This window comes from Pteronotus mesoamericanus, unplaced genomic scaffold (genome assembly GCF_021234165.1).
Source record: "Pteronotus mesoamericanus isolate MK-2021 breed Mesoamerican mustached bat unplaced genomic scaffold, CSHL_Meso_final contig_116, whole genome shotgun sequence".
NCBI lineage: Eukaryota > Metazoa > Chordata > Mammalia > Chiroptera > Mormoopidae > Pteronotus > Pteronotus mesoamericanus.
Genome location: NW_026555027.1, coordinates 1,558,789 through 1,580,684, shown reverse-complemented (window position 1 = coordinate 1,580,684; position 21,896 = coordinate 1,558,789). Strand labels below are relative to the sequence as shown.

Below are 21,896 nucleotides of genomic sequence, written 5' to 3'. Positions count from 1 at the left end.
TAGAAACTGAATTTTTAAAACTATACATTTCCTCAAAAGGTTAAACACAGGGTTGCCAGGTGACCCAGCAATTCCCGAGAGCAGGGAAAACAGACACTCGCACCGTAACAAGCACACGCACATCCGCAGCTGCGCTCACGACAGCCGAAGGGCCGGAGGACCACGTTCCCACCACTGAGGACCGGGCGGCCCACCGAGTGGAGGGTCCCCGGCCGCGAGGAGGAGGGCGCACGGACGCTGCTCCGCCGCGGCTGCAGACGCCCCGCACGGAAGGCCACGGGCCGCTGTGTCCACGCACAGGAAACGCCCCCAACAGGCGAACACACAGCGGCAGAGAGGAGAGGCGGCGCCTGGGACCCGTGGGAGGCGGGAACGGGGCGCGAACAGGCTCCTTCTTAGGGTTATGACAATTCTCTAGGATTGCATCAGCAGGGGGGTGACCCTGCTCCGTGAATTTACTACAAACTCCCCCCACGGTATCCTTCACGATGGGGAGTTTCACGGTACATGAACTGTATCTCAATAAAAAACTTAAACATGCGTGTGGATACACACCCAACCTATTTAATGCTTTGATCTCGCTTTTTAAAATGAGAATCCACCAGCCTTGGCGGGTGTGGCTCAACTCGTGGGAGCATCAACTGAAAGGTCGCCGGTTCGATTCCCGGGTGGGGTTCGTGCCTGGGCTGCAGGCTCGGCCCTCGCCTGGCACGCGAGCCAGAGGCAACCGATCCATGTTCCCCGCACGGATGTTTCTCTCCCTCTCTCCCCGTCTCTAAGCACGTCCTTGGGTGAGGGTTATAAATAAATAAGTAGAGAAATACATAAATCAGAAAGAATCCTCTAAACACGAGCCCGACATTTTCTCCACCACCGAGTCCTTACGGTTGCAATACCGCGAAGACAGAACCGCGCTGTATTGGAGCGGCGAGCGCCTCCTCGGGAGGAGAGGGGGCGCCGTGTTTCCGATGTAACTGCAGTGCAGGGCTCCAGGCAGGAGCCCGCCACCGGCGCCAGCGTGACCGACACTGCGGTTCCCCCCACTTTCCTTGGGGGGCTCCGCCTCAGGGGGAAACCGGCTGTTTTTCTAAAAATGTCTGATTTTCACAATTATTTGCAAGGCTAGTTTGGCTCCTGGGTGACACACGTCACTTTTAAAGGCCAGTTCACAATTCGAACGGCGATTCGGCTTCACTGAAGAAAAGAGCCACAGAGCGACAGCCACACAGAAGGCAGACAGGAGGGCAGCGCCCCGCCCGGCACCCGCTGGAACAGCCTCCGGCCACCGTCGCGCCGGTGCCTCTTCAAGCCCCTGCGCAGCAGCTGGTCTCGGTGCTTCGCCAATAATGAGAGCAGCAACCCAAATACCCCGTCCCTTACTCTGGACCAAACGCCCTTCCGAGCTTTTCCCACAGACTCACTCACTACATTCGCCATCGTAACCCGGACACCAGCCACGGGCCCAGCATCATCCTTATCCCCACTTCACAGAAGGAGAGACCAGGGCTCAGAGCGGCTAAGCAACTCCGCCCGGGGCCACCGGCTGAGAAAGGGCGGAGCCGGGATGCAAACTCAGGCCTCCGCCCTCAGATGCCTCGGCTCACGCCCCACACCCTCACACCCGACACCGGCCTCACTCACAAAGCAGCTGCGCGGGACACAAACGCAGGCGCGTCAGGAAGCACGCCCCAGCGGCCGGCGCTCACCTGTGGACCACCCCGGCCCGGTGCAGGTGCTCCACGGCGGAGATGAGCTGCCGGATGTATCTGCGGGCCTCGGGCTCCTCCAGCCGCTTCTTCTCGTAGATCTTGTGCATCAGGTTGCCCCCGGGACACAGCTCCATGACCAGGTAGTAGCTGTTCTCCGTCTCCAAGATGTCGAGCAGCTGCGTGATGTTGGGGTGGCGGATCATCTGCTGGATCTGCCCCTCCCGCCGAAGGTTTTTGGTGACGTAGGTGTCCTTCTTGGCTCTCTTCTTGTCGATGACCTTTATGGCCACCTAGGGAGACAGCGAGAACACAGCTGTTGTCAGTCACTGCGGGCAAAGGCTGCTCCCTGACTCCACACAAGAACCGAGGAAAACGCGCAGCGACTCCGCGCACCAGCAGAGACACGGTCTAAGATGGGCCTTGAGGGAAAGAGAGAAAAGCGTAGCATCAGCAAGGACCAGAAGATTCAAGCCATCAAGGAAGAGAGTAAAATTTACTGAAGCACTCGGAAGGCAGAATGGGAGGCTCCGTGGAGGGTCAGCGTCCAACGTGGGTCTCCAGGGTGAAACACCACGGTCTCAGCGGCCAAGGGCCTCCCCCCGCCCCCAGGCCTCGTCGTGCTCCGTCCAGGGTGGGCCCTCTGGCCTTCACCGCCCGTTGACGTGCGGGGAGCCCTGTCTGCTATGGGCCTCTCTCCCCGTCCTGCCTCCCCGTGCAGGATGCCACCGCCCGGCTCACCCAGGATGTTGCCGCCCGGCGCCGGACACACCGCCTCTCTGCGAGGCTCGGCAACCGCGGGACGTCCGTCCCCAGGCTACCGAGCCACCTGGGCGCAGGACAAACAGTGGTCTTCTCATTTCCACTACATCCTTTTTTTATAAGCACATTTGCGATGGTTTCGTAAAGCACTCAATATAGTAACACGGAAGGGTGACGCAGGCCAATAACGGGCAATGAGTAAACGGCCGATACAAACACACAGACACGTCTGCAGGGAGAGACTCAAGTGCCGTCGTCTTCACTCAGGTTTGTGACAGAACAATAAAAGCCTGGCCGCCACCAGCCAGGCCCACGCACGTCCGCCCCCGACGCGCAGCCTGACCCCTTGCAGTTTCTACGCTCCACCCCGGGACCCCGGGTCTGCAGCTCTGACCTCTTGCTTCCAGCAATCGGGGTCCCGGCTGCACACAGGGCCAGGTCCCCACCCCCCGCCAGCTCGGGCCCTTCTCCGGCAGCAGCCCCCGGACGGTACTTTCCCGCCCCCTGGCTCCCAGGCGGGTGGCCTCACGCCCCGCGACACCCAGTCAGTTTCTCTCCACGCGAAGCCCCCAGGCCTTCGGACACGAACTCACATCCCACCTCCCCGCTGCGGACAGCCCCGTAACTGTCCTTCCTTACGTCCCCGCCTCCCGCGCCATCGGTGACACCGTTTAAAGCCCTTGTCCCTTAACACACGGACCAGCTCCCTGCTCGTCACACACGTCCTTCACGGACAGTAAGTGACCAGCCGATGACTAAGGGAGCACATCACTGAGCCCTTCTTTTTTTAACACTGAAGCAAAACAGCTATAAACGCTTAATTCCTCTCTTTTGGAAAACAGTCTCTTTTGTTAACTGAGATATAAGCGACATGTAACATTGTATTACTTTTCATTGTACAACGTAACAATTTGCTGTGTGTGTACCCAGGCACCCGACTCTCACAGCCGGGCCTGTTAACGGCCCTTGCCACGCACAGCTGCCCGTCTGTGCGTGCGTAACGAGGACTCGTAGGGCCTTCTGACTCGGCAGCTTTCAAATGACACACCACAGTGTCGCTACCCACTGTCACCATGCTGTTGGGACGGAACTTATCGTCTAACCGGGGGCATCTTTACCATCCTCATTCATTTTCATGGGAATTTTCAGGCCCCAAATCCAAAGATAGGACGCAGGGGAGACTGTCTGCCAATGGGGCCAGTCTGGGGGCGGGGGGCGCTGCACTGTCCCAGGTCAGCCGGGGGCCACCGCCGCCCGCCCACAGGAGGGAGTGACGCGGTGGCTGTAGCTGGGCCCCAACTAGTTCAATAGCTGCCACACTAAGCCCTGAAACCGTGCTTGAGCACAGCCACGCGCACACCCAGACACACACACTCACAGACGCTCACACTCACACACCCATCGCGGGGGGCGGGGGGCGGGGGGCGGGCGGGGAGGAAGAGGGATGTTGAGGATCACAATCAGATTCTGCCTTCGCTTTAGTCTGTGTTGCAGTTTTTAAAATTACACCCTTTGGCAACAGAAGAATAAACAGTCGCCTGAGAGCCCAGCAGTAATATGATCTGCCTTTTTAAACAGAGCACACAACTGTCAGGAGGATAATTCATTTAGCTCTTTAACTGCCTGCAGCAGGGGGCAGCCACCCAAAGACATGGAGGCCCCGTCCCTGGGGCGTGTGAACAGGCCTCCTCCGGAAAGAGGAGGGAACCTGAGGCGTAGCACAGGTGTCCCCTCCAGCCACCTCCGGAGCCCTCAGGCTGTGGGCACTCACACCAACGCGGGGGCGGAGTGGGGGCCGAGGCGGCGGCGACAGGCCACCCGCCGGGGCCACCGGGGCTGGAAGAGGCCGAGGGCGAGGTCCCCCGGGGCCTGGGGGTGGGGAGGAGCACGGCCCTGCCGTCACCTGAAGCTGGGTCCACATCGGGCCCCGGCCGCCAGAACCGTGAGCGGGCAGTTTCTGCTGTTTTGTGGTACTTTGTTACCGCGTCACAGCGCACAGAGCTCACCAGCACGCGGCTCGCAACCGTAGGAGCGCCCCGGGCTGAGGAACGGCAAAAGGCTCAACTCCGGTCAAAGGGGCAAATAAAGCAGGAAGAAGCAGCGCTGTCTCGGGCCCCACGTTACCTACACAATCACTGACGCAAATGGATGAGCAAAAAGGAGGCTTTAAGCAAGTTTAGGGTGGTGCGTTGGGCCACATCCACAGCCCCCGGGCCACATGTGGCCCGCAGGCTGGACACCCCTGTTGGGCAGCAGGCAGGGCCGGGAGACCCTCCACGCCCAGCCCAGGGGACTCCGGGGCCACCGTCACGGGGCCGTCCGCCCTGACTCCAGCTCGGATTCCCAAGGCAAATCCCGTCCCAACACCAGGAGAACAGCCTGCTGGGGGGAGCCCAGGAGCTGGCTCCTGCAAGGAAGCAGGACGCGTGGCGGAGGGTTCCCAGGCGACAACGGGCCGCCTTCACACAGCCGAGGGAATTCTCACCAAGCTGTCCACTTGGCTACAGCACGTGCGCTCCAGGGCGTACTGATCATCCCCAGGGACAAGGGGAAAAAGTGGCCCCAACCCCCTGCTCAGTAGGAAGTTACCGCAACTCAGGGATCCCCAGCACAGATGAGGGACAAGGTAGACAGGCCATGGTGGGATCCTTTCTTTGGTTTTGGTAAAGGGTCAAAAAGGCCCGTACGCAATTCATCTTGGTACGCACCCCCACCCGCTACCCCCACGGTTGGCTCCTGAAGCCCCAGACACATTGAATCAATAAATAGGTCAGTTTAAAAACTGAGCGCCCGAGCGTCCCGGACACCCCTCAACCCCAGCCCCGCGGCAGCCCCTCCTGCTCCAGCCTCTTCCCGTGTGGCCACCTGGAAATTAGCGAGAATGACGAGGCGGACTGCACACCATCGAAGCACAGACCCAGCCATAAAAGCCAAGGCAGCCGCCCCTGTCAACACTCCGGGAAGACCTCCCCGGGGACGGCCCACCCTGCTCCTCACCGTTCTCCCCTGAGGAAGCCTCTGTGCTCCGGCCCCGTCCCGGAGGGGCCTTCGTCCCTGCCCGCCGACCCCCTGGCCACCGGCACGGCCAGCAGGCCCCCCTCCCCGGAGGTTCCACGGTCTTCTTTCTAAGGCCGGTAACGAATATCGCCTGTGCTCAGAAGCCTCTGGAGGAAACTCAGCCCCTTGGCGAGAAATTGAAGACCCCTCAAGGTCTGACACACCGCCCCGCAATCCCCGCGTTTTTATTTTTTAAGAAAAAAGGAATTCTGTTTCCCATGTGAAAGAGCATGCTCACTAACCGTGAGAATAACGTTTCAAATTCGGAGCTGTCTTTCTTTATTCTCGGGGGAGGGGCCCTGCGGTGGCAGGTACGGCTCTCCTTTGGGGCTCCTGTCCTGTGAATCTGAGTCAAGCGCTTGTCACCCAATTCTTTCATGGAAATCAATGGCGCTTTGTTGGTCAGAACGAGGCTGGAAAGATGTCAATCCCATCTTCCACGGCTGCAACCTCACCTCCCCGCTCCGCCAAAAAAAATCGGACCCTTTGATCATTAGCACAATTTTTTAAGTGGATCGGCGGTGATAACCTCATTGTGTTGAACACGTTTTTATCACGACAGAGAAAAGAGCGACAGCAGGAACAGTATTAAGAGCGTGCGCTATAATTAGGCTGGGTCTCCGCGATCCAGATCAATCAACCAATCAATGCAGGCCCCTTAAGCCCCGTAAATGTTCAAACTGGCTGGGGAACCACGTAAGGATCCAAGTTTTCTAGTTCCGCTGTCCACAAACATGAAGTCAACAACCACGGCCATTTCTCTGTCCCCTGCGGAGCGTAGAAACCAACACCGTGGCCCGGCCCCCCTCAGCCACCGAGCCATGCCCACCTCAGAGCTCGTCCCACTTCCTGACGGCCCACAGGCAGGACGCGGCGGGTGCACCGGAGGCGGGTCCTGTCACATTCCTGCTTCCCAAGGGGACCCTTGGGCGACAGGGGCACGCCCACCGGCCGCGCAGCTGGGCCACGGCGCAGCCTGGGCTGGACCTGGCCCGCAGCTGAGCCGCTTCTGGCCGGGGCTCCCCAGCAAGTTCTTTGGTCTAGTTGGCCACTCGGGTTCACACAAACCACAGGCAAATTACTCATAAGCCACGTGTCAATATCCTAGAAATGAGCAAAATGTGAGTACCTTGGCGGACGGTCCTCATAATTTCATATCCCTAAGTATGTCCCTTAAGAAACTCGAGTGGAAATTTAAAACTCTTGATTCGAGGCTGTAGAAATAAACATACCGAGCAGACAGAAGTCGCTCCTGGGATTTCTGAATGTTGCTGACTTAGCAATTGATGCAGCTGCTCGTGCACGGAATCAGACAGCACGCGGCGCGTACAAACGAGGACGCACCAGGAGCTCGCGGGCGGCGCGAGTTTCCTTGCGGAGAAGGAGATGGGACCAGGGACTCGCAACAGAGCAGACGGCGGCGGGGCGAGGGGTGAGAGGGGTGCCAGGGAGAAAACCCGGGTTCCTCCCGCAAGGACAAAGTTCCGGGAGAGGCGAGAGGACCCCCCGGGGAAGAGGTCTCCGCGGCCCCTGCGCCCGGCCCTGGCTGTCGAGACACCAGCCGCCCCGAGCTACAAACACTGCGTCCGGTTGCCAGGACGGCCGCCACGAAGTACCACGGGCGGAGCAGCCCAGCCGCCTCCGGGCGCCAGGCGACACCAGCTCCCTTCTCCTGATCCGCTCCCCGTGGCCTGTAGTCTTCTCCTGGGTCCTCACAGGGTCTTCTTCCCTGCGAGTGTCCGTGTCCTAATGTCCTCTTCTTAGAAGGACGCCCACATGACCTCAGCTTACCGTAATCACCTCTTTGAAGGCCGCATCTCCAAACACAGTCACGCTCTGAGCACAGGGGGAGGCGTACGCCCTAGCAAACACCTTAAAACTCCTTAAAACCCCTAACAGACACCCGACCACGCGCAGCACAACGGCCCAACCTCGGCGAACACGGACACCAGCTCAGAAGCCCTTTGGGGGCAGAAGCCGCCCGGAGCGACACCAGCGCGGCGTGGCCCACCCAGCCGCCAGTGCAGAGTCCCGAGCTACCGTCCCTGCCCAGAATTCTCCCCTGTCACCCAGAGAGGGCGCGCGCTCGGAGTACACACCGTGAAACCCAAAACCATCTCGCTCCTTTCCCAGGGCAAAAAGAAAAAAGAGAAAAGGAAAGCTCCGCTCAAAGGCGCTTGCTTTCCATGGTCTCCACGTGCACGTGACGGTCACCGGCCCCTCATTAAACTGTCCCGCTGTTCACGAGGAGAAAACTGAGTGCGGGAGCAGCCAGCTGTCGGGGGTTTTCCCTTCGAACCCGCTGGGGAGCGGGACCGGCAGTCGCTCCAACCCCAGCACCCAGGGCTCCTGGCTGGGCCGCTCTCCGGTCCAGCGGTGACTCAGGGCACAGCAGGTCACAGGGCGTGAGGCTCCAGTGCAGGACGCCTCCCCGGGCCCCACCGCTTCCCTCCGTGGTGTTTGTCTTGTGTCTCCCAGCAGTGACCACGGGAACCCAACCGAGCTTGGGTCTCCTCATTGTCTCCATGAGGGAGCAAAGCCACGGTGCGGGCGTCTCCGGAGGGGAGCCGGGGTTGAGCGGCAGAGGCCTCCCCGAGGCTCCCCGAAACCCTAGGACCCCTCATGTGACGCAGGCTCAGGAAACGTCTTCCCTGTAACGCGGTGAGCTCTGCGCGCCGTTCCGGCATGGGGCGGCTGCGGTTCTCGGCCCCGTTCACGGCGCATTGGCACCTTCCACAGAAACGCCCGCGGGGGGAGGCAGTGGTAGGCACTGGGGACAGAAACCCGGGCCCCCCTTGGCCTGCCAGCCTGTGCGCCCCGAGCACCCGGGAGCCGCAGACACCCAGAGGGGCGCTGGCCCCACGTGGTCTCCCCGGAGGGGACGCCTCTTCCCCGACGGCCTGCCTACGTAGGCACCTTGTTCTAATTTGCCCGAGCTCCCCGCCAGCCGCTCTGCACTAGGAAGACAACGAATAAACGTCTGGAAGAAGAAACACAGGATGGTCTCCAATGGCCGAGGAAAGGTAACGCTTTTACTTTGTGAACTGGTACCAACCGGGGAGTTCTGACCTCACAGCACACCCAGCGCATGGCTTCAGAATAAGGAATGAATGTTTAAAAAGGGCGTGAGAAAGGGGGGAGAGTTTTTGGTGGGGACAGGGAAGGGGCTAGAGGGGAGCAGCCCTGACCTTTCTCTCCTCCCTCCCCCGCCCCACGGCCCTGGGTCACCTTCGCTTCCACAACAAGGAGACCAGAATCTTGTCTTCAAAACGTGACATTTAATAATTAACTTTAAACTCCCAAATTAGCTCTGATTCAAGAAGCGTCCCTGCCCCAGGATGCAGGAAATGATCAATATTCTGTCCTCACATCTCAGGACGCTTGGCAGCCCCACGGAGCTGGAAAGGGACAAGAATAAAGCCGCTTTGGGAAGGGGGGATGGGGCTCTGTAAGAACAGGAAGCGGAAATGTGGCCAATAATAATCCCAGACAGAATCCTCAACCCAATCCTGGAATCTAGAGAGACCTTTGATATCCGGACAAAACATGACTTCTAGCCAAGAGCCAGTTAACAAAGAAAGAAACCGTAACCCCCAAGGACACAGAAGGCGGACTGCTGAGGAGGAGCTGGCCACCGGACCCAACGCGGGGAAGGACCCTAAGCGTTTCCACGCCCCTCCAACCCGGCCTCCAGATTTCCTCTTTCTTCCTCCTTTGGGAGGGTCTTCTGTAGGTAAAGGAGCTGGGTGCCAAGGAAGGTAGAACAGCAAGGATTCGAGGGTGCCTTCCCAGGACTATGGGCCCTTCCAAGAAGTGGGGGCAGCCCAGAAACAGCAAGGAAGAGCACAGAGTAGAACCGAGGAGGCAGGGAAGCCCGCAACAGTGAGAAGCCCCCCGCCCCTCCCCCGTCCCCCTGTGTGGCAGAGTCCCCAGACCACAGAAGCTGCCGGAAGCTCCTGGCAGGGGCGGGGCGGCGGGGAGGGGGGTGGAATTCGAGGAATGCAGCCGTCCTCGGGCCCCTGGGGTCCTGGGTGGTGGACTTGCGGTCCTCGGGGGGGTGCTGACCGCAGAGGGGAGAAGTGGAGCCCAAATCTTCTTCCTCGCCTTCCCTTCATCCTCAAAATAAAACTGCATCGCCCGCCATAAGCTGACTGGGTGTCCGCTGCCCCATGTCTGAAAGAGGCTAATTAACACTCACCTTCAAATAGAAATGGGAACGTGACACAGGAGAGAACCACCACCTGCCACGAGTTCCTACTCCGCACTATGTTCTCAGGCCATGAGGTTCATACGCACAGCAAATACACGTGTGTACATATAATATGCTTCTAACACACACGCATATATACGTAGTCAAATTCCCCCTGAATTTCGTGAGGCATCATCATCAGCGTCATTTTACAGGTTCAGACGCGGAAGCCGAGAGGGTCCGACCTCCTTCCGGAAGACCACGCACTGCGGGGCGGCCGGCAGGGCCTGGAGCCCCAGCCCGTCGGCCTCTGCGGCCACGGGCGCTGCGGTGCCCGACACCGCCAGGCCCCTGCCTGATGCAAGGTCTCCCTGCAGACGGCAGTGAATGTGTCACGGCTTGTCGACAAAGCAGACCCAGTAGCAAACCCTCGGGTTTCCCGAAGCATAAAAAATGGAGAAAACTAAAGAAAAAGACTAACTGGTTTGACCAGACAAGCGATGCAGTTTCTATGTGCCGCCTCCAAAAAAGAAAACAGACGAGAACTGAACCCAAAGGCAAATGACCAACCAGAAGAACTAGTTTTTCAGCATCGCAGGTAACTTCAAATAATGGAGTGCTATTTATCGCCAAAAGTCAAAATTTAAAGGAGTATTTTACAGCGGGGGAGGACGTTCTCTAGGTAGTAAGACGGGGGATGCGAGGTCACCGTGCGAACGCCCCAATCTCCCTTTTGTAACACGAGGCTTCAAAAGGGCGAAAAAGCCAGGTACCACCAGGCACCGCTTAATGGCAGAGACGTTCGGAAAAATGTGACTGGTGAGCTCGCTGCTGTGCAACCGTCGCGGAGGCCCCCACGCCCACGTGGGCAGCGCAGCCTCCTGCACCCTCCTGCACCCCGGGCCTCCACGGGCAGCCCAGCGCCCTGGGTGCGAGCACACAGAACAACGCAGGAGCAGAGGCGGCAACAGAGACGCAGCAAACAGAGGGGGCCCGAGGTGCGAGACAGCACGCTGCTCGTACAGTAGGGACAGTGCGCTCTACGGTAACAACACACATACAGCGCGTGCACACGCCGGGGGCAGCGACGTTTATTCTCGCTGTCCAGTTGTCCAGTGTGGCGTTCTCTGCAGAACTGCACGTGCTGCACTTTCACACGCCTGGCCGCGCGGGAGGTCCGTTCACAGCAGCCTCACCACAAACGCGGGAGTCGCGGGTGTTAGGTAAGACGCGGGGCCGGCTCCGAGGTCACTGGGCCATGGGAACTTTTCAGCCCCATTGTAATCTCCTGGGACCACCGTCCGTTGCTGACCGACATGTTGCGCAGCACGTGCCTGACAGGACTATACACACGCATGTCTGCATCACACACACCCAGCCCCCACACGGAAACGTTCCCAGGGACTCTTGCGGGGTGGCGTGACCACGCCTGGTTTCCATCTTTTCTTTGTGTTTCTATTTATGTTCCTCAAGGAACAAGGGGGGAAAAAATCATGTTTAATTAACCAGAAGAAAAAGGATAGTTTTTCTGAAACACATCTGAAACAGGAGAGTAGGTATGAAACGTGGCTGGTAAAGCGCAGCAGCAAGTGGCTGAGGGAAGAATGAAAACAGCAGACATAGGTGTGCAAGAAAAATACATAGCAATTAACAAACGTTAGTCCAGGGCTTATTGTGGTTGGTCGTAACTTCAAATACTGCAGAACACACCAGCGACTGGGCTGGTTTTAAAGAACTTTAAAACACTACGTATTTGGTCAAAAAGACTTCAGAATTTATTTTAAAAATATTTACACTGTAAAATAGCTATACTTTAAAATAATTAAAATAAAATACACTTTAAATTTTTATTTTTAAAATGGTTAGGGCGGACCTAGGAAAAACAATGATTTACCTTAGATAATTGGCATCCATTTTTTAAATAAGTGCGCCCCTTCAGACTCTGGAAGGCATTGTCCTAAGTCTGGTTGCTGGGAAAAAACTTTGCTGCTCGCTCCCTCCCCGGTGCTTTACTTTAAGGGCTCCCAGTGACAAGAGGCTCATTGTTGATCTAGGAAGAAACATCTCGCATAATGAATCAGGTGGCGGTGTGACAGCCACACAGCACGTCCCCACAAGGGGGAAATTCAAGTTCGTTACGTCAAATTGGGCTTGAAATTGCCGCTGCCGCTCACAAATGTTCGTTTTTCATAGAATAAAATGTCGTCCTGTGGGAATGACACAGTACCAACCTGGAGGAGCCTCTTCCAAGCACATGTTTTGTTTTCTTTGCGTGACGAAATGCCAACACCCCGCTGAGGACAGAGCCACGGCGTGTCCGCGTGCACTTCAGCCTGGAGTCAAGAGCCACTTCGAAAGGTAGACAGACTCCACGTCCGTGACTCCAACGCAGCCCCAGCTGCATGCGGGACGACGCTCCTCTGTCCCTTCGGTTTCCCTGAAGTGGAGCCCAGGTCCGATGCTAGAACATTCTGGCCCCAGGCGGGACACGCCAGCCTCCCCGAAGCGTCTCCCTGTTCCCTGGCGCATCCCCCACTCCGTGTGCCGCTGGGGTCCCAGCCCAAGCGGAGCCGGAAAAGCCGGCCTCCGGGCTCGCTCCAGACCCTCCGCGCGGCCGGTTCCTTAAGAAACTCTGCTCCCAAAAGTTATACTTAGCAGGACGTTACAGAACTTACATGTAATAGGGCGTACACACACACACACCCATCTCGGGGCGTGTGTACCTATGTACACATACAAAGTTAACGCTTGAACAACACGGGTTTGAACCACGCGGGTCCACTTATATAGGGATGTGGATTTTTTCCACTAAACACAGGAAGTACACTTTCTCTTCCTTGTGATTTTCTTAATAACCTCTTCTTTTCTCTAGCTTGCTTTGCTGTAAGAGTATATAACGCACACAGCACACACGCTTTGTTACTCAACAGGAGGCTACTGGTACCGCCAGTCCCTGCCTCCGCGAATTCCCGTCTGCACACGGGAAGGACTGTTTTCCATCCGCTGTCGGTGGAATCTGCAAATGGGAAACCTACAGCTATAAAGGCCAACTGCAGAAGTTCTGGGGGGAGTCAAAAGTTGTACGTGGCTGTTTGACTATGCAGAGGGTCAGCATCCCAAACCCTGCATTACTCATGGCTCAGCTGCACGTGGCCACGTGCATTCGCGGGGGGACCCACCCACGGCTCAGCCTCCTCACTTCAAAGTGAACGTGGAGAACGCGGCGGACAGAGCGGCCCCGCGGACACCCTGGAGGCCCCGCGCGCCGGGAACTGGCGTGGAAGAGCGAAGCGTGCCCGGGCCTGCGGGGGGCGTGTCGCCCACAGCCAGCGCCCCACTCAGGCCCAGGGCTTCGGGCTTCGGGCTTCGGGCTTCAGAGGGCTCATCGCTGGCCCCTGACCTCACATTTTCATTTAGAAGCCTCTGTGGGATTCCAAACACGGTTTTCCTGGATGAATCTGGTTTTGCTGAGGGGGTCCCCGAAATGGAGGGCTTCCGGTGCTGAACCCGAGAGTCCTGGACACGCCGGGACAGCTGGGCACCCTCATCTGCAAAATCAGGACAACAGTGCCCGCCACGAAAGTCCCCTGCGGGGATCTGTTACTCCCCTAGCAAGGCCTCTCGGATGGGCCCTCGCAGACAGCCTGAGACCCATAAGGTCAGCCGGTATCGGTGTGACGTCCCCGCAGGCAGCGCCAGGAGCGGCCTTGGTTCTTTCCTGCAGGTTTTGGTGACATGGGAGGCCCTGAGACCCTGGCTCTGCTCCCCGCAGATGGAGGGATCCCTGGGGGTCTGAACTCGGCCCGTGACCTGTACGTGGAGATGCCCAGGCCCCTCTCCTTCCTCGGCCCACACTCTGAGCCCACAGGGTGGCTGTCGCTGCTGTCCCCACTCCCGTGCGCTGTGCATGGGACTCTGGCAAAGGGCAGGCCGGGGACCAGAGACCTTCACGGCACGAGAGTGTCCAGACTGAGGCAGAAAGGCAGGCAGACACCCTCGCAAAAGGCCTAGAGGCGGGACTCCGGATGAGAACTCACCAGGGGACAAAAACGGCAGAAGCGAAGTGGGGGGCGGGGCGGGCGAGGTGAGGAGGAGTCAGGGCTCGGGGGTTGGGCGACAGCGTCCAGCAGGGTTACAAAATGTGTGGGCAGCCATTTGGCGTAAGGGGCTGACAAACTTATAAAAAAAAAGCGTTGTCAAAGAGGCAGATCTAAGCCTCCCTATACCTCCTCGGGGAGCATCCAAAAACATGCACGTGTGCCAACAGCCGCGTCGCCTGCCTGCTGCGCGGCTGGTACGGTTTCCAGGAAGCGTCAAGGGTTCATCACTGTCCTGACAGGGCAAAGCGCTCTCGGCTCTGGCTGCTCACCTGTCGCTCTGAGACCCGCAGGAGGCACAGGCGTCCGGGGGCTGGAGGTCCGCCCCGGGAGCACCCACCGGACAGCCTGTTCAGCCTCATCGTTCACACGGGCACCGCCAGGAGCGGCCCCCCAGGCTGTGCCCCCCCAGGCTGTCCCCGGCCCGTCCCGGGAAGCTCCGAGGGCCCTCTGGTCCCATCGGAGGTGGCTGCCGAGCGTCCGCTCTGTTTCAGGGGCCACTCTGGGTCCTGGGGACGGAGCAGCCATCCCTCCCTCATGGGGACAAACAATCAACACAAACATGTACCACAGCGTCAGGTGATGGGGTGAGGCCAGGGGTGTCTCCCCCCAAATCCACGTGTTTTGGTCTTGCCTTAGCGCAGCGAGGCTGCTGTAGCAAGATACACAGGCTGAGTGGCCTGGGAATAACAGAAACGTGTTCCCCCCACTCCTGGAGCTTGGGGGGGGCCAGGTCCGGACACCGGGAGATGTGGCGTCCGGTCAGAGCTCTCCACGGCCTTCTGCCCGCTGTGCCCGCAGGCGGGGGTCTCTCAGGGGTCCCAAAGGCACCGCCTCCCAGTGCCACCACGGCGGGATTAGGTTCCATGTACGAACTGGGGGACAGGGCACAAACGTTCAGCCTCTACCGAGCCCCAACCCCAGGACCGCGGAACACGATCTCAGCAGGAGATGTGACGCCTTCACAGACGTAATCAAGGTGAAGCGAGGGCGTGAGGATGGGTCCCGATCTCGCACGACCGGTGCCCTGTAAGACGGGGAAACGCGACACAGAGACAGACACGCACGGAGGGAAGACGACACACGTGACCGGGAGCAGAGGGCCGCCCACACGCCGGGGACAGGGGCCTTGGCCGGGCGCTCTCTCCCAGCCTCCAGGGACCGGCCCTGCTGACACCCCGACTTTGGACATCCAGCCTCCGGCGCTGGGAGGCAGGAAGTCCCTGCTGTTTAAGCACCAGGTTAGCGGCCCTTTGTTAGGGTGGCCCCAGCAAACAAATCCAGGGGGTCAGGGGCACTGTGAGGAAGGACAAACAGGGCAAAGGCGTAGAGGGACAGGGGACACGTTAGAGATGGTCGCCAGCACGAGGCCATGCTGATCTCAGATTCCGAGCAGCAGGACCCGGTGTCTGCCCCCCGCGGGCCCCGAGGCACCTTGTGAGCCGCGTGCGTGCCTACACCCAGTGCCTCTGTCCCGGTGAAGAGGGACCCTTACTCCTTGGCAGGTTTCCACTGCGCTCCCTCGCCCCTTTCTCTCTCTCAACCACCCACCGTAAGCTGCGCCCTCGCCTTTCCGTGGACAGACGCCGGGACGTGGATTTGGGATTCAGGGCCCACCCCGCAGGGCCGACGTTTCCAAACACCCTTTGACACCCTACCTGGCCCCACGTCGGTGACCCAGGCGTGGCGGGGCAGGGAGCAGCAACCTGGCGTCCTGGCCCCCAGCCCAAGGCCGTGGGGGGGCGCCAGGCTGCCCGGCCGGAGCGTACGCTGCACCGTGAGCCAGGCTAGCACAGGCGCTAGCAGACCAAGGGGACCCGCATCCCCCCTTGGCCGGCGGGGCCGGGGGTGGGCAGCAATGCAGAGCTCTGAACCTTTTGGGACTGAGCACTCCCTTCAGAACCAGATGAAAACCGTGGGTGCTCTACCCAGAAACGTAACCGCACACACGCGGCACGTTGGGGCTCGCGGCCCCAAAAGCTCACCTGCGGTCCCTCTCCAGTTAGCGGGATCCAGGGACACGGCCCCTGCCATGGCCAGGACCCCTGAGAAACGAAGGCAGAGGACAGACGGGGGGGCGGGCGGGGGGCGGGGCGGCGGCAAGGCCCGTCGTTGAGAGGGGGCGGATTCCCGCCACACGTGAAGGGCGCCTCTACATCAATCAATAGGGGAAAGACCCAAAACCCACGGGGAAAACGGCGAACAGACACGACGAACCAACAGAAGTGATCCGCAAATTGCTGTCGGACACAGGAAAACATGCTCGACTCGTCTGCAGACAGGAGAAACTATACGTAAAACAACACTACGTTTAGTCTACCAGATTGGCAAAGCTCAGGAAGCCGGAGACCACCCTGTGTGGACGAAGACGAGGGAACGTGCCCCCCGCCCACGAGGCCAGCGTGGGAGCAAACAGGGAAACCCTCGAGGATCGGCCACACTCGGCGCCCTGTACCAACAGCTCTAACAGTGAGGCCCCTTCGCCGGAGACCCGGCACTCACCCCTCGGCTGTAACCGAAACGTGTACGAAATGGCAAAGAGGCTCCGAGATCTCCCGCAGCACGGTTTGGGAAAAACACAGAAATGGCGTGCCCCCCACGCGTCCATCCTTTCTCTGCCCCTAGCGCTTTAAGTAACGTCCAAGGACGTAAGGAACAGGGAGCGGCTGAGCAACCACGGACCCTCCCCCCGGGGACGCCTGGGCAGTGACGAAGAGTGAAGGGATCCCACAGTCGTTTCACGGGAGAATGTTCCGGGCGTAATGCTGGGCGAGAAAAAGTGAGACACTGAGCCGCAGGTACAGTGAAAAGCGCCTCGTTCTACACCTGGAAGTCACAGCGCTGGGCGGACACTCGCCGCCTGTGCAGACCTGGACGGGCCCGAGGCCGGGCTGGCCGGCAGGAGCCGGTCCTGCAGCCGGACGGCCGCTGAGCGGCGGAATCCCCTCGCTACCTTCCGCCTGACACCTCTCAGCTTCAGACGGTCGGTATCAACTACACCCACACGTACCCAAATGGATCTTAAAATCAAGCAAAACGGATTTAAAAGCAAGCAGAGCCCAGTCATTGGCAGTCGCCTCGCTGGGGGGACAGAGCGGGCCCAGCGGCAAGAGGGTGCTGGCAGGCGGCTCGGGCCCGCATCCCACAGCCCTTAGCGGGGGTCCCAGCTGAGGGGTCGGGGAGGCAGGGCCTCTCCCAGGCGCGCAGGCTGCCTCTGCGGTGGGCCCACTGGCTGACCGCTTAGCCAAGCGCAGTGCTGGCGCAAAGCCCCCAGGAGAAAACACAGAGAGCACGTCCAGGTGCCCTAAGATGCGGACGGACACAGCAGAGGGGCCCGCGGATCCAGGCAAAGGGAAGCCCGAGGCCAGGATGTCTCCCGGAGGCCGAGCAGCTGGACCGCATGCTCCCCGGTGCTCCTTGTCTCAGAGTAAGACGACCAGACCGGGGCGGGCAGCGGGGCGAGGAAGCTGCCATCCTACTGAACGAGGGTCGCCCCCAAACCCAATGGCCAGCGTCCTGAATGGGAAGGAGAGGGAGCTGTGGAGACAGGGGACACACGGGGAGGGGGCAGCCCCGGGGATGCAGGGGCAGAGGGTGTGCAGGGACGCGGCTGCAAGCACAGGACCGTCCGCGGCCACCAGAAGCTGGGACAGGCCAGGAGTCCTCCCTGGAGCCTGGGGGTGGGGGGGCCGCCGCGGCCCACACACACCTTGACTTGGGACTTGTGGCCTCCAGAAGCCAAGAAACTCAACCTCCATTGTTTTAAGTCCGCCAGCCGGCGGGGTCCTCACGGCAGCCTCAGCAGGGCCCAGGGTCCCCACGAGCCTCCCAGGGACCAACGCGTGGGGGGCAGAGCAAACCACACGACACCACGGGGCCGGCCAGCGCACAACACGCACGGAGCAGGTGCTTCCGTCAAACGCCGCGCGCTTGCCAACAAACCCCTGCCGAGGGCTAATAGGAATCTCCAGGTCTCCAAGCATTTCTTCCTCAGAGCGACTGCCCCTCAATTTCTAGCACTTAAAAAAAAAAAAAAATTACAGGATTTAGCACCTGTTTGTTTCAGAAATACTTGCTAAAAATGCTAAAAACAGATCTGCCAAAAGGCCGCCTTTAAAATTAGCCGTGCCTCCCACTCCACAGAGCAGGGGGGTGTATTTTTAGCAGCTCCCCCACCCCAGGTAGCGGGCAGCCATGCTCCGCACATCGTTATTGGCAACACACTAAGCAGGCGAATTTTATTTTTAGCCCCGAAACAGCTCCAACGAAAGCCATAAACAGGCTTATTTTCTAAACCAAAGGTTAGAACAAGATATTTAAACACCTTTGCCGACTGTGTTACGCACCCAGCTTCAGATCGGAGAGGGGCCTGGCCCTCACAGTCGGCGGCACCGAGTCCTGTCCCCTCCTTCCCCCGCAGGCCTGCCCCCGCCCCGCTGCGTTGTCTGTTTTTCTAAAATGCGCTAAGGACCTGGTACGAGCCCGAGTCTCTGCGTTCGGCAGGGCTCAGGGACCAAGGTTGGGCCAGCGAGCACAGCCTCTCTGGGTCTCTCGAGGCCCCTCACCCGACACTCCTGCTCAGCAACTTTGCTCTGTCTCAGAGCCACAGAGGACACTTTTCGGAACCTGATTTCCTGAGCACGCCTTCTCCGCCAGTCATCGGCACAGGTTAGTCGGGAGACGCTGGGTCCCGCCTGAGAACGCACCTGTTACAGGAGTTTCCCAGGAGCAACTGGATTGTTTATTTTCAAAGGCACCCGAACAGAGTTTGCTCCAGCTCCCAGCTGGAGGACAAAATCAGGTCTCAGCTGAAGCCATCCTTTCTTTTCAAGCAGCGGAGGGCCACCTTGATTCAAACGACTTTCAAACTGAGGAGGAAAGGCAGGCAAAACACGGCCCGCAGGCGGTGGTGGGGAACAACCCCCGGGGGAGGCGAGACTGAAGCCCGACAGGAAAGGAGAAAACGTGGGTGTCTGCCATCAGGACTCAGAGCGTAATCCCGGCCCGGAGGGTTCCGCCCCGGTCTTTTGGGAAATGAGCACTAAGTTAAATCATCTCCATCTCTCTCTCTCTCAAATCATCTCTCCCCCCCCCCCATCCTGCCTTCCCAGCTTTTCCTGAACTGACCCATCCACCCCACCCCACCCCCGCCCTGGATCGGCTCACTCAGAGGTGGCCTGGGGGCTCGCCCCTATTTCTTACTACAGTGTTCATGACTTCCCCACCCGCCGTGGCCTGTGTCCTGTAGAAAAGGAAAGGAGAGAGGTGAAGTGCTGTCTCGGAAGCACAGACGCCCTCTAAGAGCGGGGAGTGCTGGGGGAGGAGGCCTTCCTGAGCCGCCACCATCACCCACCCGGGCGATGCTTCGTTTTCCTTCCCCAGCTCTGCCGCCCCGGGGCTCCCCTCGTGCGGCTCCCAGGAGCAGCGCTCCCCCAGGGGAGACGCTCCTGGCAGCTCATCTTTTAAAGACACTGAACGGCAGCACTCGCGTGGGGTGGCCCACCTCCCGTTTTGGCCTCAGGGGTGGGACTCGCGACCCCGTGGTAACCCGGGCAGAGGCAGAGACGCGCGTTTTCATCTCCTCAATCTGCCGAAACCCAGATCTGCTAGTCGAGCATCAGCGGTGTTGGGTTTGGGAGAGAGAAGCTGCGGAGGACAGCCGCTGTCGCTCCAAAGCTGACCACCACGGAACGGGCACCCAGGCTGCCCCCGGGGCTGGAGGCCAGGCCCAGGCCGGACACCTCCCTGCCTCCCCGGTCTGCCCTCTGAACCGCCAGCCCTCACGAGACCTGAGCAGCAGGTCCAGCTCAGAGATTTTACATCCAACTACCAGTTCCGGCCTAGCTGACCGGATGCAAGGCTGACGGTGGAGGAAAGGGAAGACCAGAGAGAAAGGGTGTGAGCACCAGGGGGCGGGGCTCCCCGAGTGGACCCCGTCTGGGCAGGAACCCCTCCCATCCCAGGGAGCCCAGCACTGGGCCCCGAACCCAAGCAGCAAGGCAGGGCCAGAGCTCGGAAGGCGGCCTGGCGCGGGGACAGCCAAGGCCAACGTCCCGACGTTACCCTGTTGCAGGGGGCACCCCAACTCGGAGGGGAGCGGGGAGGTGGCGCAGCCAGAGGCAGCCCAGCACGGGGCAGGCGACAGAAATGGTGCTTGTCATGGGGGCCACTGGCTGTCAGCATAAAGCCTCGCCTCTCTCTGCCAAGTTTCACGAGCAGACACGCACAACCGGACTTAATCCTACCACAAGAATCAGGTCCCTCCACCCGCGCAGACACGGACTCACACGGGGCGCGCGGGGCAGCGAGCGCACAGCAAGGAGGAGCCCCACACCGGCCGCGTGTGCTCTCTCCCTTCACTCTAGACGGGGCTAGAGTTTGTGCGGTTTTTGTCCTCTTTGAAGAGTAGCTCAATTCAGGGAGTTCACCCTGAACATCGATTTCCTTTTCGCATGGAAATCCAAGCAAGAGGCACTTTTTTAAAGTGCACTCCGACCCCACTTACCCCAAACAAAGGGCTACGGAGCAGAGAGCCCAGGACGCTCACACGCAAGGGCTCCAGGCCACAGCGGGGAGGCGGGAGGACAACTGACCTCCGGGGCGGGTACAGGGGCAGGGCAGTCCCGGGAGCCCCACGTTGGTGGGCGGGGCTAGGGAGCCGCAGCTTCCTTGCGCCCCATTCCTGGCTCACCAGCCCCCTCCTCGCCCCACTGCCGATGCCTCCCTGGGCTTGGGGCCCCCAAAGCGACCGTCCTCGGCCTGTGCTGCGCGATCCCAGCCTGCGGGAGCCCTGCGTCGGGCGGACCTACGCTTGGGCAGAAGCAGCTTCAAGCCTGAGGCAACTCCAGGCCTGGGCAGCCTCCCCGCTGGGGGTGACCCAATGCCTGAGCCACTCACCTCCGAGAGCAGGCACCGTGTCTGGGGTTTCTTCTCGCGGACCTAAGTTACAACGTGGGCTCGCCTGGGCCAGGCCTGGCACGAGGTCACAACTGATCAACTTCTAACTTGTCCCAAGGCAGAAGAGGGTGTCCCTCCGGGCCAGCGGGTATCGGGTTCTCTACTCGCCAGAGCAGGGTCCTTCCTGCAGCTTCCACGCAGGCACGGGGTCGGGGTGGGGGGGAGTAAATAACCCTCCTCCAGCACGAAAACTATCCCGGCTGCCCCCGCGCATAGGTGGAGAGGAGGCCCCCACCTTCTCCCCAGGTTGGCGCTCAGACGCTGGGCTCCCTCCGGAGCTGGCTAATCGGCCCTCCCGCCTTCACCCCAAGGGCGCACGCGCCGCGGCCGAGGCCCCGGCTCCTGCGTCCCCGCGGATCTCCGGCCCCTACCGCGCCGGAGCCGAATCCCCCCCAACCCCGCGCCGGTGTCCGCCAGGCGGCGCCCTTCCAGAAGCCAAAGGGCTGCGGGAGGCTCTCGGCTGAGCCAGCCTCCCCGCGGGGACTGACCCCGGACCTCCCCTCGGCAAAGGCGGTGCCGGGGCAGAGGGGCCTGCACTGGCGCGGACCCTCCTCCCTCCGGAAAGAAAATGCCGGGACGGGGGCGGCCGGGACTCTGCGGCCGACTCCCCGGGGACACCCGCCGGACCCCAGGCCCGCGCAGGGCCCCGCGGCTCACCTTCTCTCCGGTCAGGACGTGCAGCCCTTCGCGCACCTTGGCGAAGGAGCCTTCGCCCAGCTTCCTGCTGCCGACCAGGTAGTTGCCCACGCGCTTGTGGTGCTGGAAGTCGCGCAGCCGCTCACGGGGCACGCCGCTCACCCAGGCCGGCAGGAAACTTCCCTCGCAGGCCGCCGCCGGCCGGGCCGCGTCCTCGCCGCCCCCCGCCGCCGGCTCGCCCAGGAGCCCGTCCCCGGCCGCCGCCGGCATCGCGCCGTCCGGCTCCTCCTCCGGCTCCGCTCGGGCTCCGCTCGGGCTCCTCCCGCCGCCGCCCGGCCCGGCCCCGCCGAGCGCGCGCAGACAATAGCGGCCGCCCAGGCGGCGGGGAGACGGGGACCCGCCCCCAACAAGTTCTTCGGAGGGTCGCCGGGCCCCTTGCAGGGCGCGGGCCCCGCCCCGGGTCCCGTCCGGCAGCTGAGGTCAGTGGCTGCG

General features: G+C 60.6%; 1 protein-coding gene across 1 annotated transcript in view; it reads right to left on the bottom strand.

The window, feature by feature from the left end:
* HUNK (hormonally up-regulated Neu-associated kinase) overlaps positions 1-21,674 on the bottom strand; it is a 64,368-nt gene extending 42,694 nt beyond the window's left edge. Inside the window, exons 1-2 of the mRNA XM_054577804.1 lie at positions 21,426-21,674; positions 1,707-1,999 (exon numbers count right to left, since the gene is read on the bottom strand). Of these exons, the coding sequence (XP_054433779.1) occupies positions 1,707-1,999; positions 21,426-21,674 (542 nt within the window). The remainder of the gene's footprint in view (positions 1-1,706; positions 2,000-21,425) is intronic.
* Positions 21,675-21,896: the final 222 nt, after the last annotated feature.